The 22,089-nt window shown below is 46.0% G+C and overlaps 1 protein-coding gene across 1 annotated transcript in view; it reads left to right on the top strand.

Moving 5' to 3' along the window:
* Positions 1-1,008: 1,008 nt before the first annotated feature.
* The window catches only part of CEP126 (centrosomal protein 126), a 72,653-nt gene continuing 51,572 nt past the window's right edge, over positions 1,009-22,089 (top strand). Inside the window, exons 1-2 of the mRNA XM_083170077.1 lie at positions 1,009-2,268; positions 5,961-6,080. Coding sequence (XP_083026203.1) covers positions 2,240-2,268; positions 5,961-6,080 — 149 coding nt within the window. The 5' untranslated portion in view covers positions 1,009-2,239. The remainder of the gene's footprint in view (positions 2,269-5,960; positions 6,081-22,089) is intronic.

Genomic DNA, 22,089 nt, shown 5'->3' with positions numbered 1-22,089 from the left:
CCCCCTCTTGCAATGCCCGCTTCATTCTGAGTCCCGGCCCCTACCTGCGCAAAATGGGATGGGTGGGTGGGATCTGCTGCCTAGCTGCGTGTCCTCCTGGAATGCAGCCTCCCCCGCCAGCTCTGCCTTTTAACCCCCTCCCGGCCGGGCTCTCCCCCGCTCCCCCCTGACTGGCTGGCCGTAGTGCCAGGTGTGAAAAGGGGTCAGGCATACTTGCCTGTCCCCCCTAGCTTCCCGCCGTTCGGCCTCGGAACGCCACTGCCCCGCCCCCCTATGCCGCTCCGGGCGCCATCTTGGCTGCCTGCGCTCCCTTAAACAGTACAACTACAGTGGGTGGAGTACTGTATATTTGGGGTGTGGTATGGCGATCCAACAATCAGGACCCTGGCGGTCAAAATATCCCTACATCGGAATCCCGACTGTCGGTGCTCCGTTGGGGGGGCTAGCGCAGAGAAGCCACGCTGCGGGCTCCGTGGCTTGCTTCACTCGGCACAGGTTCTATTCTCCCTCTATGGCTGTTGGACATTCAAACAGTCGGATTCTGATTCGGAGTACTGTGTACTGACCGTCGGAATCCCGACTGTCAGCAATCATTTGGCACCTGTATTTTAGGGACTCTATAGGCCTCAAGATATCACACACAATAGCAGCGGGCACTCTTAATTAATTAATATTAATTAAATATTACTATTAATTACTTTTTTTTATAATTCACTATTTTTATTTATTTACAGCTTCTTATATAGCGCAGCAAATTCCAAGCCACTATTACACCATCTCCTCCCTGAGCTACGGGCGGCACTGCAGTGAGTACACAGTACAGGCCGACTCACACGGACAGTATGCATTGCACATTAGTCAGTGCAGGTACAGGACAAGTACACATGCTCTCCCTGTACATGCGGTGACAGCGCTTGTGTATATGATTATGATGATGCCCGGCCGGGCCAGCAGCACAGTACCACGTGACCCCCTCCCCAATAGTGGGCGGGGCCTCACCGGTCTCGGACATGGCGTCAGATGTTGGGCGGGGCCCCACCGTGCCTGGCAACCGAAGCTGCCCTGCTCCACGGCAACAAGATGGAGAGAACACACTGACAGGTACCTGGCTCCTGGGGCCGGCTCACCGGGGATACGCGACCACCGGGCATCGCTGCCATAGCATGGGCTGCTGGGGGGCCCCCACGTACTGATCCCGGTCCAGTGCCACAGCTGTGTGCCCCTCTGTACTTACCCCACTGCCCACCTCATGTCCTGCATACACTACTTATAGCCACCTGAATCATATCCCAATGCTCTGCACTCTCCTATATATTATCCCAATGCTCTGCACTCTCCTATATATTATCCCATTATAATACATTATCTATATATTATCCCACTGATCTGCAGTCTCCTATATATTATCACACTATAATATATTATCCCATTGTTCTGCACTCTCCTATATACTATTATACCACTGTCCTATACGCCCCTATATATTATCCTAATTTTCTGCTCTGTCACCTGCACATTGTCACTGCATGTATGGGGTGACCCTGGTGCTGCACCCCAGTAATGCCCTGTAGCCCGCTGGCTCTGGTCTGAGTGCCCCACACACAGCCCTGACCTGCACCTCCCTCATTACTGTCATCTGTAGCACAGTCACATTCACTGCTACCTACTGAATATATCTCTGGGAGAATTACACCAATCACCCCTTACACACCTCACCCCTTACACCTCTCACCCCGTCACATTAGCAGTAATTCTGTATGTACCACAGACCCACGTTACCTTTGTTTCTCAGATTTACGCTATCACGCCTTAATGTCATTAGCACATCCACATTGACACCTCATTAGCTTTTCCCCAGCACATCACTGACACCAATTACCCCATAGTGTCACCAGTGTCAGGCATTACCTTGTCTACACATTGAGGTGACATTGTCACAGGGGTCTCTGTGACATCCATTTCTTTCCTCACTTTTTCATATTGACCCAACTACTGTATATCAGCTGTTACTATGCTTTGTTATCTACAGTGTATCAGAGTCACTTACATGCACTCTAACCTTTAGTAACCTTGGCGCCCTGCACTGTAACCTTATATACCTCAAGCCACATACACACAACCTGCTGACCCTTGACTGTCTCAGCCACTTTCTCTTCTCTGAGTGGGGTATAATGCCTGTGACTGTGGAAGAGGGGATATAACTTTACACCCCACACGTTACCTGTTGAAAGAGATAAGCATGACGAACCAACGGACCAGATCCTACTCGTATCCTTTTCTGTGTATATTCCTAAAAATGAAGATAAATGTCCAGGTGTTTTATCGTTATTGATATGCTATTATGGGTATTGGGTCGACCAAATTAAGGCTTAATTCGACACATGAAAAAGGTAGAGATTGCTAAGGTCGACAGGGTGAAAAGGTCGACACAAGCATTAGGCTATCAATGGGAAGGTCGACATTCAAAAGATCGACATGATTTTTCTAAAAAATGTTGTCCCAATTGTTGACATGGTCCACTAAGGTGGACAGGGCTTAGGTTCGACAGCTGAAATAAATTGACATGGACAGGATCGGAAGGTTGACACAAGCACTAGGTTAACGATGAGAATGTCGACAGTCAAAAGGTCGACGTGAGTTTTTCACATTTTTTGTCTTGAATGTCGACATGGACACATGTTTGCTAAAGATGTTAAAAACTCATGTCGATCTTTTAACCCCGTCGACCTCAACCATGTCGACTTTTTCCACGTGTCGACCTAAGCCCTATCAACCTTCAGTGGTCGACGCAATGCATGTCGACCTTCATTGTGCCGATCCAATGACCATATACAACTATTATAATGTCACATTGTGGTTACATGAGATTGCGTTATCACCACCCCTTATTGGTCTGGAATGCTCTATTTCAGGGGTTCTCAAACTCGGTCCTCAGGACCTCACACAGTTCATGTTTTCCAGGTCACCCGGCAGGTGCACAGGTGCATTCATTACTCATTGACACATTTTAAAAGATCCGCGGGTGGAGCTAATTATTTCACTTGTGATTCTGGGGGTTATTCTAGTTCACTCTTTCTGACAAATTCCTTCTTAGAAGGACAAAACCATGTGCACTGCAGGTGGGGTAGATGTTACTTGCGCAGAGAGAGTTAGATTTGGATGGGGTTTTAATTCAAAGTGAGACCTATATTGCAGTGTAAAAATAAAGCAGCCAGTATTTACCCTGCACAGAAACAAAATAACTCACCCAAATCTAATTCTCTCTGCACAAGTTACATCTGCCCCCCTGCAGTGCACATGGTTTTGTCCATCTAAGAAGGAATTTGTCAGAAAGAGTGAACCAAAATAACCTCCTCTGTGAGGAGACCTGCAAAACATGCACTGTGTGGGGTCCTGGGGACTGAGTTCGAGAACCTGTGCTCTATTTCACAGAACAAGTTCGACAGAAATTTTTTTTGCCTCCGTGAACCTAAATCTTCGTGCTTCATTGTGTAATATTTTTGTGCCTTTGCACAGATCCATCTTTAATGGGTTTGCTTGATATATAATTGAGCGCTATATCGCAACCAACAAAGCTTATTTAGGCATCACTAGTACTGCCGTCCTGGGCCAGAAAGGCTAGGGAACCACTAAACAAAATAACACAAGTCCTCTGGCAACAGTTGAGCATCAGGTCCAGACATGTGTACATTCTAGTGTATCAGTAAAGCTCAGTAGGGATGGCCATCGTTGCCATCGATGACAATTCTGCAACTTGCCATCAATAGTGCTAAACTAAGCATTGGATGACCATCAATATTTTTACATATCGATGGTCATCCATTGTTTTTGATTGATTGGCCAGTGGGCCAATCAAAACATGGGGGGGCTTCACAGGTGTCAGGGGCGGAGCGAAGTCCCGCCATTTTGAAAAAAAAAAAAAAGCAAAACCTTGTTTTGCTGTTCCATCGATGGAGGGAAACCATCTGGTTCTCCCCTATCGATGGCAAAAGTATTCGACATCGTCCATGAACCATCGCTGATTTTGAATCATCGATGGTCGATGGCCATCCCTACAGCTCAGTAGGAGTAGGTGAGGCTGAGCAGCATGATGGGGAGCCAGTGATGGGATTTACAGAGTGCTGTCATGGAGGTGCGGATGCTGGAGAGGGTATGCGGTCGTTGCAGTTTCTAGGTCGACATATGATAAATGTCAGCATGGTCTAGGTGATGGGGAACCTTTGGCCCTCCAGCTGTTGTTGAACTACACATCCCAGCATGCCCTGCTACAATTTTGCTATTAGGCCATTCTAAAACTGTTGCAGAGCATGCTGGGATGTGTAGTTCAACAACAGCTGGAGGTCCGAAGGTTCTTCATCCCTGGTCTAGGTCGACAAAGAAAAAGGTCGATCTGAGTTTTTCACTAATTTTTTTTCTTTAAACCGACCTGTTAATACTTTACCATCACAGTGGGCATAAAGGGAGAATATAACCGTTCCTGGAGCATGGCGAGAGCAGTGAGCCACACGAGGGGACGCATTACACTTATAGGGTGCCTATGGTGACATGGACACAAAAAAATTATGAAAAACTTTTGTCAACCTTTACCTGTTTTAACCATATAAATGTCAACATTTTGCTTGTCTTGACCTTTCGTCAATGTCGGCCTAGACCATGTAGACCCTTTTTCATGTGACGACTCATTGCCTATCAACCAATAGTAGGGGTGGGGTTGCAGAAGGTTGGGTCTAGGTGAGAGATGACAAGAGTACTTTTCACAGAAGGAATATATGTGGGTATAGATAGACATGGCATAGACAGGGGCGTAGGGAGGGCGGAGCACGAGCTCCGGGCGCCCAAAGATTACAGGGCGCCGGAGCCCTGCTCGCCCCCCCCCCCCCCACACACACACACACTCTCTCTTTCCTGCCCGCTCCCCGCTGAGCTGCGGCGCTGCCTTGTCCGCCACTACTTTCAATGAAGTCTCCCGCTGAACCACTAGGCAATAGGCACTTGCGGTCCAGCAGCCAATCAGAAGCAGCATTGGTGGCTGCTGGACCATGAGCACCTATTGGCTAGGGGTCCAGCTGGAGACTTAATAAGATGCATATGAGCCCACAAAACTTGTTCCTGCTCCTCAGGTCTGGCCAGCTGATTCCCCATGTTACATGATAGTGGTCCGACCTATGGCACTGGCACTCTCATAGACATATTCCAAGTCAGCTGGACCTTTGTAACGTCTGCACTGTGACACATACACAACTCAGAGCTTTCCAGCAGCTGACAGTAGAAGTGAGGCTGCAGTCCTTGCTCTGGGCACCGTGGCACCTAGCTACACCACTGTGAATAGATAGCTGCATCAGCATGGGTAGCGCATGAGTCCGGCTTGCTACAAGCCAGCTCCATCCGTGTGTGTACGTGTAGCAGCCATATGCTAGTTGCATCTACTAAAGGTCATACATTACTTTGTGGCTCTTATTGTGCAAAACCATGTGCAGTAGATGTTAACATGTGCAGAGAGAGTTAGATTTGTGTGAGTTATTGTGTTTCTGTACAGGGTAAATACTGCATTATTTCTACACTGCAATTTAGATTTCAGTTTCAACACCCCCCTCCCAAATTTAACTCTCTCTGCACATGTTACATCTGCCCCACCTGCAGTGCACATGGTTTTGTCCATTTTGAGAACAAATTTGTACTGCAATCAGATCTGAATAAGGGCCTATGTTCGGGTTTGTACAAGATGCATAAGAATGCCCCTTTTCACCTGCGCTCCTTCTCTCCGTTTATAAGTGTGGATACCGTAAAAATGCGTAGTTGCACTTTCTGAACCTACGCCAGATAGGCATATACAGGCGTCGGATTAACTCTACATCAGTACTATAAACTCAACCCAGTGTGTAAGTGAATTGATGCCTGTGACTGTATGAAGATGTCTCATGTCTACCAAAGTAAATCCCTTAACCTTGTTTTATGGCAAGAAATCTCCGAACCCAGCTGGAGTTAGATCTAGAAGAACAACGACAAGCTCTGCTGGAAGATCAAAAGATATTTCGACAACGTACTCAAAAATTGTCAGTTGAGACAAACAGACGAAGAAAGTAAGTCGTACTTATTTATATTTGTATAGCAATTATTTAACCTGTAATCTCACTATAAATTTAGAAACATAGGAGGTAATGTAATGCACAGTACAGAATTAACTTAGGGCCCATCATAAGGCCCCCATACACTACTGAGATTTCGACGACGGATGGGGCCTATAAATCGGACCAAATCTCATGTGTTTGACATCCTGTCCGACCCAATGCGTGTTCCTGTGCTCATCGGAACAGAGGTCGGACGGGCTGCACATAAAATAAATCTTATGTGCAGCCCAGAGCTGGGCGGGGGGGACACAGAGAGGTGGGCGGGGGACGCCGCAAGCCAATGAGGAGACTCAGAGAGCCAGGCAGGGAGAGCCGGGCTGCGGGCAAATAAAAAAACCTATACAAATGAATGGGCAGCCAATCAGTGGCTTCACATTCACTTGTATGTGTTTTTTTTTTGCAGCTTGGTTCCCCGCTCTCGGCTCTCTCCGCCTGCAGCTCCCCGGGAGTTGCATGTGATAAATCGCATGCGATTCTGGGATACGGTGACTAGGTCTACAAGCTTTTGGTCGACACCACTAGGTTGACATGCATGAATGTCGACATGACTGAAGGTTGACATGCAGGAAGGTCGACATGCAGGAATGTCGACGTGACTGAAGGTCAACATGGGTTAGGTTGACAGGGTCATTAGGTTGAAACACACATTAGGTCGACATGAGGAAGGTCTACAGTCAAAAGGTCGACATGGGGTTTTTCATGGGGTTAATGCTTGTGTTGACCTAATGACCCTGTCGACTTAACCCATGCCGACCTTCAATCATGTTGACCCTCCTGCATGTCGACCTTCAGTCATTTCGCAGTAATGCTTGCCCATCTAGTTCATGTCTATCCAATGATCCATACCCGCAATTCTGGTTGATTCGCAAGTCCAATAAACCCCGTTTTGCGAATGGTGGCTTAGCCGACACCCATTCGCAGCGTGTGTTCGCACACATAAACATCCATTCACAGCTTGCAGGGTAACACCCACATCATTCGATGGTCAACCGTAGATCTGTGTGCACATTCTGAGGGAAGTGGGCGGGCAGCTAACATCCGGTGATGTCAGCTACCTGCTCATGATGCCCAAGTCACCAGGCGATTTCCATGGGAACGCCCAGTATTTTTATGAGATCACCCATGAAACGCTGGGTGTTGCCATGGGCGAGTCTCCCGGCCCACGGCCCTCCGCGTGCAAGGTTGGGTGCGTGCACCCAGCGAACAGGTTTTTTGCCATGGGTGCACATAGGTCTCCCAGGGTCTGCACATACACCCCCGTAAAACATCGCCCCCAATGCGAACGCATACTTCCTAATGAACGGACCAGATTAAGGTCCTCTATCACTTGTTAAGTCTTTATACATTTGGCCCGCTGGGGCAGATGTATAAATCCTGGTAAAGGTTTAAAGTGGTGGTAAAGTGGAAGGTGATAATGCACCAGCCAATCAGCTGTTGATTGGCCGATATCACGTTATCACCTTCCACGTTATCACTTCACCAGACTTAATACATCTGTCCTATTGTTCCTTGCCCTGTACCTTATAATGGGTCCTATTACTAAATCACACCTGTCTATACATGTTATTGATTTCTATAAATGGCCAGTATTTATTGATATACCGGTATCTACTATTCATTCATTTATTTATTATTATTTTTAAAATGTATAAAACTTTAGCCTGTTCCATTGTATTTCTAAAAAACAAGGGAAAAGGATTACTGGTTCAAATGACTTCCTCATCTACATGTTGTATCCAACATCAAAGACAGGACAAAATATTTGGGAGAAAACATATTTAACGATAGATTATTTGCAATAAATATAAGCAAAAATGACAGCTGAGATATTGGGCCTTATTCTGGTTCACTCCTTCTGGCAAATTCCTTAAATGGACAAAACCATGTGCACTGCAGGTGGGCCAGATGTAACACATGCAGAGAGAATTAGATTTGGGTGAGTTATTTTCTTTCTGTGAAGGGAAAATACTGACCGCTTTATTTGTACACTGCAATATAGATCTCACTTTGAAGTAAAACCCCACCCAAATCTAATTCTCTCTGCACACGTAACATCTGCCCCCTGCAGTGCACATGGTTTTGTCCATCTAAGAAGGAATTTGCCAGAAGGAGTGAACCAGAATAAGGGCCAATATTTTTAACTACTTGTTGTTGTTTTTTTGTAGAAACAATAAAACTAAAATATGCTTTGGTGTAATGCAGGCTACGCATATGCCCCATAATTCCCTGGTTCCCCCACACTGCTGATTGGCAGACTCAGATGATCAGTGATTTGTCGGGGAAGCACAAAGTACTGCATGTTACAAATTCCCGACCGGGGTGTCTTGGTTGGAATCGGTGGATTTTCCAACATATTGGATTTTGCCCATGACCCAATCCAGTCATCAGCATAATGGGAAATTGTTTAATTTTTAGATAGACCACTGAGCGATGTATCATATACACTGTACAGCATATTGACTAGGTCATTATAAAAGTCTGGTTCAAGGTTACAAGAATTAATGTGACGATAAATGACTCTTTGTATACAAGTCTGGATGCCCTTCCTGTATCACTGTTCCCTTAATTGTAATGATCTGAGTATGTCAGGGTGGATTATTGCAGACTTGAGGAGGGGTCAGATTTAGGCACACTTATACAGACTGGGGAAACCCTTCGAAAGTGAGTGAGTTGCGAATTGAATTAGCAAGTCATTCGCAGACTTATACAAGGTGGGATTTGACGTCTCGGCGGCATCTGATCGCAGACCCCTGCAAATTCGCACAGCAGCACTCAGATCTGAATAAGGCCCCTTATTTTGTCCAGCTATTATCACTTAGGTTATAGGCATCACAGAATAATCACTTAGCACTCCCGTTGTGCTCCACACATTCCAGTGTTTAACAGTACAGCACCATTGACAACTAAGTTATCAAACTCCAATGTTCCCCCTCCCTACTTATAAATCAACTTACAAAACCTCAGCTCCAACAGTTTGAAGGTAAACAGTGTATATAATCAAACGCACAGTGTAACAGCGAGTATAGAAGCAGCAACTGTCGGTAGGCCAACCAGTAAGTGGTATGTACAGTCCATCATCAAGTGGAAATATACCTCCTGTTCCACAACATCTTGGGGTGTGAATATACCTCTCTCCAGGAGTCCCAGACCACTAGAAAGGTACAGATACTGTATAACTGCCCTACCCACCTCTCTGCCCCAGACACCCCTACAAAACGCAACGCCTTCTCAGTACAGATAGGCAATATCTTGTCTGCTCTGGATTTTGATTGAAGACAGAGGGGTCATGTACAAATCACTCAATCTAAATCAACCAAAGATTGAATTCCCCTTTATAAATTTATAATCTAGAGCAGTGGACTGGGAACAGAGGTAAATTACCCCAAATGGGGTAAAAATGAAATTCCTGGGGGTAATGGACGGTCACGCCGCCGAGACACAGCCGGGCATGCATATGAATCTATATGCATGCCCGGCTGTGTCTCGGCAGTGTGACTGTCCAATACCCCCAAGAATTTCATTTCATTGCATATAGAATCTATGTATACATACTATATGCATGCCAAGCTGTGTGTGTTACAGTACTGTAATGTACATGGACCTGACACAGTGTAGTGCATCAGGCCCTTGTGTATAACACGCTTCCCTGTGTGATGCCCCAGGCCCCGCCTCCAAGTCCACCCCCTTCTTCAGTAGAGTTGACTAGTTGCTGCGTCATCTCGGCAGTGCGCAGTCTGTACTGCCGCTGTGGCGCCAAGTTTCTTTGCCTGGTTATAGGCTCCTGTCAGGGTACACCCATCTCTAGTCTAGGGGAAACATTGCACAGCCTGTCACTATATCATCTTGTAATACTGACACTAATAGCTGCCTGGATGTCACATTATCAATGGCTATACCACACACAGCCTGGCAGCCATTGATGAAGATGATGATGATTGCTGTTTTACATGTGTGTGTGTGTGTGTTTAATTTAGTGAGTGCAGGACCCTACTACGGTTGGAGTTTCCTTTCTGTGCAATATCTGAACAGTATTGATCAGTGACCAATGGGACTAACCACCATGGGCGATGAGGGTGTTACTGGAATAAGTCACTGCTATTCCCTTACTTTCTGCTATGGTTGTGTCTCCCGCGGATCTGTTGGTGCATTGTACAAATAAGATTTGCTTGCTCAGTTGTTGGCTGCAGGTGACCCAGCCGTCTGTGGTCAGTGTGACTAATGTACGTCTTTGTCACACTGCTTATGAATTGCTTGTCTCAGGTGTGCCCTGGCAAGGATCTGCTCTCCTCTGTTTATCTTTGTATTGGATATTACTGCCTGTTTACATAACCCCCCCGTGACTAATAGTAAATCCGCTCTATCATTCATTTGTACAGTTAGTCACAATCTCTTGGCATGAACATGGCAACGTACTACAGAACCGGACGGTTCTCAGATACTGGGGAAGATGTGGCAAGCCACTTAGCGACTAGTGCGGTTGACAAGGGGAGAATTTGCTTATAGCAACCAAGCAGCTTCTAACTAGCATTTATCAAGTACATTCTATAGAATTATAAGTAGAAGCTGGTTGGTTGCTACGGACAACGTTTCCAATCTTTGTAAAGCTTAGTACAATACATCTCCCCAATTGTCCTTTCTCCTGTGAAAATATGTTGTTCGTCATTCACGTTCTTGATACATACAGAATTATACAGTGAAAGGGCCTTTATATCTCATATTTTGATATATTTATCCGACCCTGCACCCGTTTACATGAATGGGGACATCCAACCTGCAGAAGGAGGTGAATGGATGCCTGTGTGCGGCATCCATTCACCTCACGGACGACGGCTGAGGGGGTGCACGGGGGCTTGGGGCAGCCCAGCAGCTTACCTTGGTGCTGGGCTGCTCCCAGCACGGTGATCAGCGGTCCCGGTGGGGATGACCGCAATCCCGGTGCTTGGAGATGATGTCATCTCCAAGCGATGCCTCCATCTACACTGCGGGTAGGCACTGCAGTGTAAATGGGGTAAATCCCGGATCTGACCCGGATCTGATCCTTGTTCCAAATGCCGGGTCGGATCCGGGATTTTTGGTGTAAAAGGGGTATTACTTTGGCTCCCATGTACTGCCACAGCAAGTGAGGGAATAGTGCGTACACTTCCTGTACGCAGGGTTCGGGATGGCGAAAGCTACCAGTTTCACCCAGTATTGCACACAGCTGCTTTCATTCCTGTCAGGCTGTCACCTTCCTCTTATATTTCTTCTCATATACTGCTTGAATTGGCTTCCACTCATCGACAAGCACGTGATATACTGTCTGTAAGAGCAACCTTCTTGTCGGACAGATTCATTATTTGCCGCATATGGCCTTTGTGGGTCTGCTTTGTAAATGACAGTAGAAATGATGGGTCACATTTAATGGGATGAGACTTTTGCATTTTTTTGTAAAAAAACGTCCGAATTTGCACGTTTTCCCAAAATCGCCAACTTAATAGGATGCGAATTGCGGTAAAAATCCCACTTGCTGCGAAAATCGCACTTTCTGACCTGTCGATTTTTTTTGGCACACTTCAATTCGCATCCAGATGTTTTCCCATATGAAAGTATTCAACTCTCAAATTTAATGGGATGCAAATTTTGGAAAACGTTAGCAAAATAATTGCAAAACAAATAGACCCATTTCAACATGTGGAGTTTGACAGAACCATGCACAGACCAGTGTGATCTGTGCATAGTTATGTCAAACAAAGTGTGTAAAAGAACAGCAGTGTAAAATAATGCAGCCAGTATTTATCCTGCACAGAAATAAAATAACTCACACAAATGTAACTCTCTCTGCACATGTTACATCTGCCCCACCTGCAGTGCACATGGTTTTTGCCCATTTTGAGAACAAATTTGTACTGCGATAAGAACTGAATAAGGGACCTAATTACAGAAATGATTGTAGCTGATTGCATATGACTGGGGAAGTGGATGGGAAACAGGAAGTTGGTCTGTTCCCTGGAAATTCGGGAGTGCCCCGGACATTTTTGGAACACTAGACAACAGTGTGTAGAAGTTATTTCCAATAAAAAATACACCTGAATGTTGGAAACGAGAACATAATATAGCATTAAAATCATACTTGCCTGACGGCAGAGCGGGAGTAGAGTGGCGTGGTATGGGAGCTCCCTGGAATATGTCCTGATACCAGGAAAAAAAATAAAAGTGTCCTAGCCGGCGAATGTGAGAAGAGCCATTGGTTTTACATTACCTGCTGGCGGTCGTCTGGTGGCCGGTGCAAAACGGAGAGGTGGACAAGCTGATTTACTGTGTTGCGGTCGGCTTGGCTGGCGGTAGTGGGAGCCGCGAGACAGACTGACGGGGACCGGACGCGTCATCCGGCAAGGCGCACGGAAGTGACCTGCGGCAGACACGCGCTGGGCGTACAGCGGGGGAGCCTGCGAGACGCTCCTGGAGGGGAGCTGAGAGAGAGAGGTCCAGCGGGACAGCACTGCCACAGAGGAGAAGGCAGGTCGAGGTGACGGTGGCCAGGTGGGAGAAAAGCTCCAGTACAGAATCCCGGCGCCTGGAAAACAGGCAGGAGGAGAGAGGGGGAGAAAGCGATTCATGCTGTCTGGTGCAAATACTGCAGGAGGACAGAAGCCTTTCAACGCCAAGACATTGAAATTCTCTGAACTGGGGAAAAGAAAAGGTAATCCTGCACAATATTACCCTATTGCATGTCTAAATTGATCATACAGCAAGCGGACAGTGTTATATATTTCCACCTTTTTTATTGAATGACAGACCAGTTGGAAAAGTAAAACCTGCATATTATTACACCACTGTATGCCTAAAACTGATCAATCAGCAAGTGGATAGTGTCATATACATATATCCCCTCACCGAGCGCCAGACCAGCGGTAAAGAAGAGGAAAGGAAAAAAAAAAGAAAAAGAAAAATAATCTCCCATATCACTGCACTGTTTAGCAACCAGCTGAGTGAAACAGCTTGCACAGGACTCTCCCTTCTGTAGTAACAAGGGGACAGTGCTTATCCACACTTTCCATCCACCTTCCATCCACAGTGAGTCAAATCGGTTGGAGAGGGAAGCCTTGTATGCTTGTATGTTTTTTGTGCACGCCAAAATAACAGCAAGTGGACAGTGCTATATATAAACAATATATACGCATATATCTCCCCTCTCTCCTTTCCTTTTTCTTTTTTTTTTTTTTTTTTTTTGTTACCTGTGCCGACCCGAGCATAACCAGCCCCGACTTACAGAGCTCATAACATTCTCCTTTTCACAGTAGTAAGGGAATAGAGCTACTGTATACCAGCTTCCTCTTCTACTTGACAACCAAATTAATCCAGCTGGGAACAGCAGCTGTGTATAAAAACCTACGTACTGAGGTTGTGAATAAATCCCACCAGGAAGCACAAAAATGGGGAAAACTGGTAATACTGCCGCGGCAGCAAGGTTGGAAAAATTTGCCCGATCACAGGCCACCACGAAGGCACAGACCCCGTCAACTACTCCTATGTCGACACCCGTGAAAGGTAGTGAACCCCAAGATATCCCCGATGTCCCTGATGTTACATTACAGCAGGTTTTGGAGGCGATAAAAGGTAGTGAGCAGAGACTCACAGAAAAAATTGTGGATATACAGGCAGACATCACGGTCATGAGACAGGATATAAAAAGTGTGAAGGAGCGAGTCAAGGAGGTCGAGGATCGAGTCTCAAATATGGAAGACAGCAATAATCACTTAACAATAAAAGTGGGGGCTATAACCGAGCAGATGCGAGAAATGAAAAATAAAATCTCAGACATGGAGGGGAGAAGTCGTAGGAACAACGTAAGACTTGTGGGGTTACCAGAACGGGAAGAGGGGACTAATCCGATCATATTCATGGAAAACTGGATCAAGGAAAAATTCGGCAACGAATCTTTTTCTAAATTTTTCTCAATAGAAAGGGCCCACAGAGTACCCTCCAGACCCCTGCCCCCTGGAGCCCCTCCACGGACAATGATTATAAAACTGTTACATTTTTTGGACCGAGATAGGCTGCTTCGTTTAGCCCGAGAAAAAGGGCCAATAGAGTATAACGGGACAAAAATTTCGTTCTTTCCAGACTTTGCCATTGAGATTCAAAAAGAGAGAGCCAAATACGCAGAAGTGAAAAGAAAGTTGCGAGACAAAGGCCTGAAATATTCCATGATGTTTCCAGCTAAATTAAGGGTGATCGCAGGAGGGGAAACTGTATTTTTTCAGACACCAAATGAAGCAGCAAAATGGACAGATAAATGGGCTCCAGGAGCATATCAGCTAGCAGGCACTGAGACATGATTTAAGTAACTAAAATTCCAGGGGGCTCACCGCACGTTGGCGGTCTGAGTTTAAAGCCCCACAAGCTTAGTTAATAGGGTAAGGGTTGGGAATTAGGTATGCCGCAGGGGGGGATGGTATACGGGGAGGGGGGAGGGGGGGATGAGGGGGGGTTTTATGTGATGTTATGTTTATGTTTCAATTTTTTATTTTTTGTTGTTATGCTGTGGCGGCAGTCTCTCGTGTACAAATACTGGGAGTGAATTGGATTGGCGAGAGGGGAGTCAGGGGTAGGATGAAAGGTTGGCATGTTTTTTCCAAACCAGGATGATTAAACTATTATCATGGAATATCAGAGGCATTAATGACAAAATCAAAAGGTCATTAGTTATGAACCAACTAAGGCAGTACAATGCAGATATTGTCTGTTTAGTAGAAACCCACTTGGTTGGAGGGAAATTGATGTCATTGAAAAAACCCTGGGTTGGAAATGCCTACCATTCATCCTTTACGTCATCGTCTAGGGGTGTCTCACTACTAGTTAAAAAAACATTATTATTTTCCTGTAACAAGGTTAAGATAGATGCAGGGGGTCGTTATGTTTTTCTTGACTGTCAAATTAATAACAGACAAATACTGTTGCTCTCTGTATATATTCCTCCCCCCTTTTCTTTTGACATTCTTATTAAGGCAGCCGAGTTCGCAGCAATGACACCCCAGGCCCCTGTTGTCTGTATGGGGGATTTTAACAACGTCTTGGACCCCAGAGCCGATAGATGGCGGAGTGATCCTACGGGAATGGTCAGAGGTAACAAAGGGTTTGCAGAATATGTACAGGATATGGGCTGGATGGACATGTGGAGGGAGAGAAACCCAAAAGTGTCACAATTTTCCTGCTACTCTTCTTCATATCGGGCCTTTTCACGAATAGACCTGGTATTAACATCTCAGAGTTTAACATCACAGATAGCAGAGATTGAATACAGACCCAGGGGTATCTCTGACCATTCCCCAGTAGTGATGGAGTTAACAGGGGCTAAAGAGTCAGGTCAGGGCTTCTGGAGGTTTAATGCTGGTTGGTTGCATGGCATGGGCCAAGCAGAAGACTTGACAAAACAGTGGGTACAATTTTGGGAGAAGAATAGGGGCTCAGCAACACCGGCCATAACGTGGGATGCCTTCAAAGCGTACTTACGGGGCACCCTCAAAAAGAGAATGGCCGAGGTCAAGAAGGGAAGTAGAGATAAAATAGCAGCCAAGGAAAAAGAATGTGAGATCCTAGAAGCCAAATATGTGGAGGAGGGTACCCCAGACACACACACGGCATGGCAAGGGGCCCAGGGGGCCTGGCTAAATACGCTCGAAGAAGAAAATGCTAAAATGATGCTATACCGCTCTCAGCGAAACTACCAGGGCACAGATAGAGCTGGGAAATATATGGCATATCTGGCACAGGTAGAGAGACCACCTAATATAATAAGCTGTATAAAAGACAAGGCTGGAAATATACTAAAAACAAACAAACAAATAGGAGAATCCTTTAGAGAGTATTTTAGACAGACCTACTCCACTAAATTGCAACGCACTCAAACGGAAATCAAAGATTATATAGCCGAGATTGGAGTGCCGTTCTTAAATACTGAAGATAGTCTGAGCCTTGAGGTCCCGTTGAGTATAGAAGAAGTGCAGAGGGCCATAAAAGAGCTGCCGGCCGGAAAAGCGTCTGGTCTAGACGGAATTCCACCGGAAATTTATAAAAAGTATAAAGATACTTTGGCTCCCCTGCTTCTCGAGACCTTGCATGAATGCTTCGAGACAAATGCCATTCCGGCTACTATGACCGAAGCCAACATAATTGTTCTGTTAAAGCAGGGCAAAGACCAGAGCGAGATGGATTCATACAGACCAATCTCCCTCTTGTCAACTGAAGCCAAAGTGTTAGCTAAGATATTGGTGTCTAGACTAAATAAACACATTTTTAAAATTATTCATCCGGACCAATCCGGCTTCATGCCGGGTAAATCCACTTCTCAGAATCTTCGGAAATTATTTAGTCATCTACAGATGTCAACAGAGAAGGACAGAGATGGGGTAGTAGTATCATTGGACGCAATAAAAGCATTCGATGCGGTCGAATGGCCATATTTATGGGCGGTATTAGAGGCGTTTGGGCTAGGCCCTAAATATATAAAATGGGTACAATTACTGTATACAAACCCGACGGCAAGAGTCACCGTGAACGGGTGGACCTCTCCAGCATTTGCACTTGCCAGGGGCACAAGGCAGGGATGTCCTCTATCCCCAGTATTATTCGCAATGGCGATTGAGCCCCTGGCATGCATTCTCAGGCAGCACCCTGAAATTGGCGGCCTCAAAGTAGGGGATAGCAGGGACGTAGTGTCCATGTATGCGGACGACTTGCTGATATATCTTCCCAATCATTCGACTTCACTCCCATTGATTCTGAACATTATTGAAGAGTTTGGAGATAACTCGGGATTCAGAATCAATTGGAGTAAATCTCATATATTCCCCTTAAGAGAAAGTGCTGATCCCCCATCTCCCTCCCCATACTCACTAAAGTGGGCAACAACATTTAAATACCTCGGAATCTGGGTGTCCAGAGACCCGCAGGAATTTATACAGCTAAACATTCAACCACTTCTTGAGCTTATGGGGAAAAAATTTAACTCCTGGCGGAAACTACCTTTAGCAACGACCGGCCGGGGCAATTTAGTAAAAATGATCCTGTTGCCTAAATTTTTGTATGTAATGCAGCAATCCCCGGTACATCTCCCCAATTCACTTTTTCGAAAAATAAACAGTATGTTGTCATCGTTTGTCTGGAACAACGCACGGCCAAAGATTCGGTTGAGTGTCTTGATGAAGGAGAGAGGAGAGGGGGGATTGGGGCTGCCAGATTTTAGGAACTACTATATTGCCTCCCAACTGGCACAGATAAGGGGATGGGTAGCGCAAGAACAGGAAAGTGAACTAATAGCAGCACTGGTAAACTCGGCAGGCCCCAATGTCAAACCATTGAATAAAATTTTACAGGGTCATGTAACAACATTAGACCCCCCATTGGTTACACAAACCATAAAAGTATGGAAAGAGGCCAATAAGATCAATAGATCCAGAACACCCCCTAGGTGATACAAAATTGTTAAAAGAATTAAAGGGTTTACAGGCGAGAAAGGTATGGGAGCCATACTCAGTGACAGCAATCAGCCAGGTATACGGGAAAGACGGGATTAAGACCTTCTTACAATTAAAAGAGGAGTTTAACTTACCAAAGACGTACTTTTCCCGGTACCTACAACTGAGATCTGCTCTAGAGTCCCATTTTTCCAACTCACCCCCAGTATTTGAAGAATCCCCAATAAAGGTAATCTTGAAAACTGGTGGAAAGGCAAAACTAGTGTCAAGGCTATATAAAAATCTTAACCGAGCTAAAACCTGTGACGGATTGAATGTACTAAGAGAAAAATGGGTGGAGGATGTAGGCCCAATGGAGGAGTGTGAGTGGGTCATGGCCATGTCATCCATATCGAAGGCTACCAATTCACTACGAACACAACAGGTGCAACTATTTGTCTTTCACAGGTCATACCTGTCAATGACAAGAATGGTAAAGTTTGCTGGTAGAACATCAAATATTTGCCCAAAATGCAACAGTGAGATGGGGACATTTATGCACCTGCTGTGGGGATGTCGGTTGGTAGCCAAGTTTTGGGGGGAAGTTATACAAACAATAATAGATACTGGGATAGCCAAAGAAACCCTCACCCTGAAATGTTGCTTACTCGGTATAATGAGCAATAGTAGACTAAAAAAGGAGGAGAAACTGTACGTAATTAATATGTGTTCACTGGCCAAGGTGATGGTGGCTAGAACATGGCTCTCCAGCAAAGGTCCAGATACCAATAGCTGGAAAGCTCTGGTCAACTACAGTGTCAGATGTGAAAAATATGTGCACTTAAATAGGAACACAATGAGTAAATATGAAAAAATATGGCACTATTGGACAACCTCCGCACATTGGAGTAATGATACACTCAACTAAACGAAACACAAATGGGAATGGTATAATTAAATATATTAACGCGAATGTGCACTTTTAAAATATTATCGCACAATTAAAAATAATCTATAAGAGACACGGATTTATAATGGTTAGATAATGGCACATATCCACTATAAAGATTGATATAGATTGCAGGAATCACTTAGGGAGTAATGTATAAAAAAAAAAAAAATATACAGATAGCGCCGGGCTTGTCGTTGCTGGGGATGGCGGAGGACTCGCCACCCGCCATCCCCCGCCCCTCGCCATCTGTATGTCGGAAGGGGACGCGCGTGCACGAGGTGCACGCGCGTCCCGTTCCGACGGTGCCTTTCCCCGGGTCCCCGCCGGCTTCCCCGGGTCCCCGCCGGTCCACACCGCCCCCCCGCAGCCCCCCGCAGCCCTGCCCGTCTCCCTGAAGCTGGAGACGGGCAGGACTGCACCCGCCGCGCCGCCTCGCCGCCCGGCTATTGAGACGCTCGTGCGTGGGAGACGCACGAGCGTCTCATTCAGCCAGAGCGCCAGATTGCTGGCGGATCGCCAGGGACACGGTCCTGGCGCTCCGCCAGCAATAATAAGGCCAGCTCCATCTGTATATAGGGGTATAATACTGTATTACAGTCATGGGCACCGTATACGCATTATAAATAGTAGCACATCTCAAAAGTATAGTTTTTTCTAAAAGGTACCTGTACATACCGGGATAAAAAGTAGTCACAAGAAGTGAGATATCTTCAATCCCACGACCCCTGGGAACGGTAATCCAATAATATGGGTGGATAGAGATCCCCGAGAGAATCTGCCGCCACGGCACTGTTATGTATGTAATTATGTATTAACGAGGTACAATGCATTTGTAGAGCAAAACAGCTAAAATTCTGTGAACATTTTTTTAGAGGTTCGCATCCTGATGAAGAGCTGCTTGTGCTACGTGATATATATATATGTGTTTTTTTTTTTTATATGAAAAGAAACTTAAATAAAGAGTATAAAACAAAAAAAAAAAAAAAATCATACTTGCCTACTTTTGAAATCTAGTTTCATGGAGATTATAGTTGGAAGTAGGATTTTGCAAAGCGCCCCATTGAGGGGGCGTGTCATGCCCCACCCAAAGGGCGTATCTAGTTCCATATATGGAAAGATTGTGAATGTGGCACCTAGAAGCGTGGGTGCGTAATTTAAAATGACTTATATCCAAATGTAGATCGTCCCCAAAGCAGTTAGTAAGACCTACTGTACTTGCTGGGAAATGGTGCTGATGATTCAGCGTAAATGTATCTGTCTCTTATTCCTTTTTTCCCCAAAAAGTAACAGTTTTATGTGGTCTAGGTGAAATGAGGGAGATTACTAGACTAATGAGGGAGATTATTTTAGGGAGTCTCCTGCAGGATGCAGGAGGGTAGGCAACTGTCATTTATTAATCTTATTGCCCTACTTTGAATGAGGTTATCAGTGTGTAAAAGAGCATCAAAAGTAGACAGGTGTGAACGTTAAGTCATTATAACAGAAAGTGAGTGTATTAGGAGAAAATGTCTTATTTTGGGATACGGTCCTTAGGTCTACACCAACTAGGTTGACAAGCATTGGGTCGACACCACTAGGTCGACAGGCAGCAAGGTCGACATGGATTATGGTCAACATGGGTCAAGGTCGACGTGTCTAGGCCGACATGGGTCTAGGTCATTAGGTCGACACCAGCATTATGTCCACATGGGCTAGGTCGACAGTCAAAAGGTTGACATGCGGTTTTTCATTGTTTTTTGAGCTGACATGTGCCGACAGGCGGTGATTCATGCCCTACCATCCACTAGGGTGTGGTGGGAGAATAAAATAGTGTGCCAAGCGTAGCGAGGCACCGTGCCCAAAGCATAGCGAGCGATGCAAGGGGATGTGGTGCATTTCAAACTGTGTCCATGTCGACAGTGTCGACATTTGGGTAAAAAAAGTTAAAAACTAATGTCGACCTTTTGACTGCCGACCTTGCCCATGTCGACCTAATGCTTGTGTCGACCTAATGTCCTGTCGACCTAGACCCATGTCAACCTAGACACCTGTCGACCTTGACCCATGCCGACCTTGACCCATGCCGACCTAAACCCATGTCGACCTTGCTGCCTGACGACCTAGTGGTGTCGACACTATGCTTGTCGACCTAGTTGGTGTAGACCTAACAACTAGGGAAGCCAATCCTGGAGCATTTTTTCAATCCCGGAATTCGGGATTGAAAAATGCCCAATCCCGGGGTTTGGCTTCCATAATTAAAAAAAACCCGCCCCGGCCGCCCAGCATATATACTGACATGGGCGGTGCGGCCGGGGAGCCGGGCGGCTGTTACGGGAGGAAGGGAGGGCGGGCGCAGCAGCCGGGAGGGTGGGAGGACGTTCTGGTTGGCCTGCGCAGCGTGACCTCTGACGTCGTCACGCTGCGCAGAGCCGCGCTGCCGGGACGGGAGAAGCCGGGCAGCATCTGAGCACAGGCTCAGACGCTGCCCGGCATTAGACTGCGCATGCGCAGTCTAATCCCAAAATCCCGGGATTGGAAACTCCAATCCCGGGATTGAAATCCCGGTGTTTTTAAGGCCAGATCCCGTCGATCCCGATCCCGCGATTGGCCACACTACTAACAACCCACAACCCTTATTTTATTCCCTTTCATTTAGCTGTACTCGCCTCCTGTAAATGACATAATATTACAACAACCTCTCTGGGTACTTAGGACCTATGTGGCATTTGTACCGTATGGTTTGCACGTAATGATCTTGTTCTTTGGGCAGCACTGGGGTGTTTGTAGGGTAAGGGTTACCGTAGGCAGGTAAAGTATCTCACACAGCCTTTGTTACACTAATAAGTACAGAAAGTACAGCCCATTCATTAGTGTACAGATGCTGAAACCTACACTGTAACATAACAGTCTCCTGTTTGCAGCTCATTCTTATCACTCATTTGCTATTAATGGGTATTTTCATGACACTCAGTTGTAGATAATGCACAAACTATTAATACCACACCTTGTCTCCATAGAGAGCCTAGAATAGATTTGCATAGCAGCTGTATCAGTTATTTCAGTCTCATGGGTAGATTTGTTAAGAGAAGAGCACTGTCTCCTGCAACAACGTTGCTTCTATTAACATGGTCATTCAATTCAAATCCATTTGAATAGTGGGTACTTGTTTCCTAGCACAGCCACAATCGCATTGATCTTGTGCCCTTAATAGTGGTATGCGATGGCCCCCGACGCGATGGACCCGATTTCCCATTGAAATGCATTGAAAAGTGAAAAAAATAGATGCCCCCGATTTCCCATAGGGAACAATGTTAAATGCCTCAATTTACCCAAATCAACAGGGAACAATGTTAAATGATCCAGAAACCCCCCAAAACACCCCTGAACAGTGAAATGGCCCCCCAAAATTAGTTAACGCAACCCCACGATCAACGTGAACCCGAAGTGTGGCGAGCGCAGCGAGCCCGCGAGGGGCGGCGGTACGCGTCCTACGACCTTTTCATACCCCCACTATCCACGTTGGCGTGGAGTTGAGAATAGAATAGTGTGGCGAGCGCAGCGAGCCACCGAGCCCGAAGCGTGGCGAGGGGACGCG

The sequence above is a fragment of the Crinia signifera genome, chromosome 2, assembly GCF_055691185.1.
Source record: "Crinia signifera chromosome 2, ASM5569118v1, whole genome shotgun sequence".
Lineage (NCBI taxonomy): Eukaryota > Metazoa > Chordata > Amphibia > Anura > Myobatrachidae > Crinia > Crinia signifera.
This window is presented reverse-complemented; position numbering and strand designations above follow the sequence as displayed.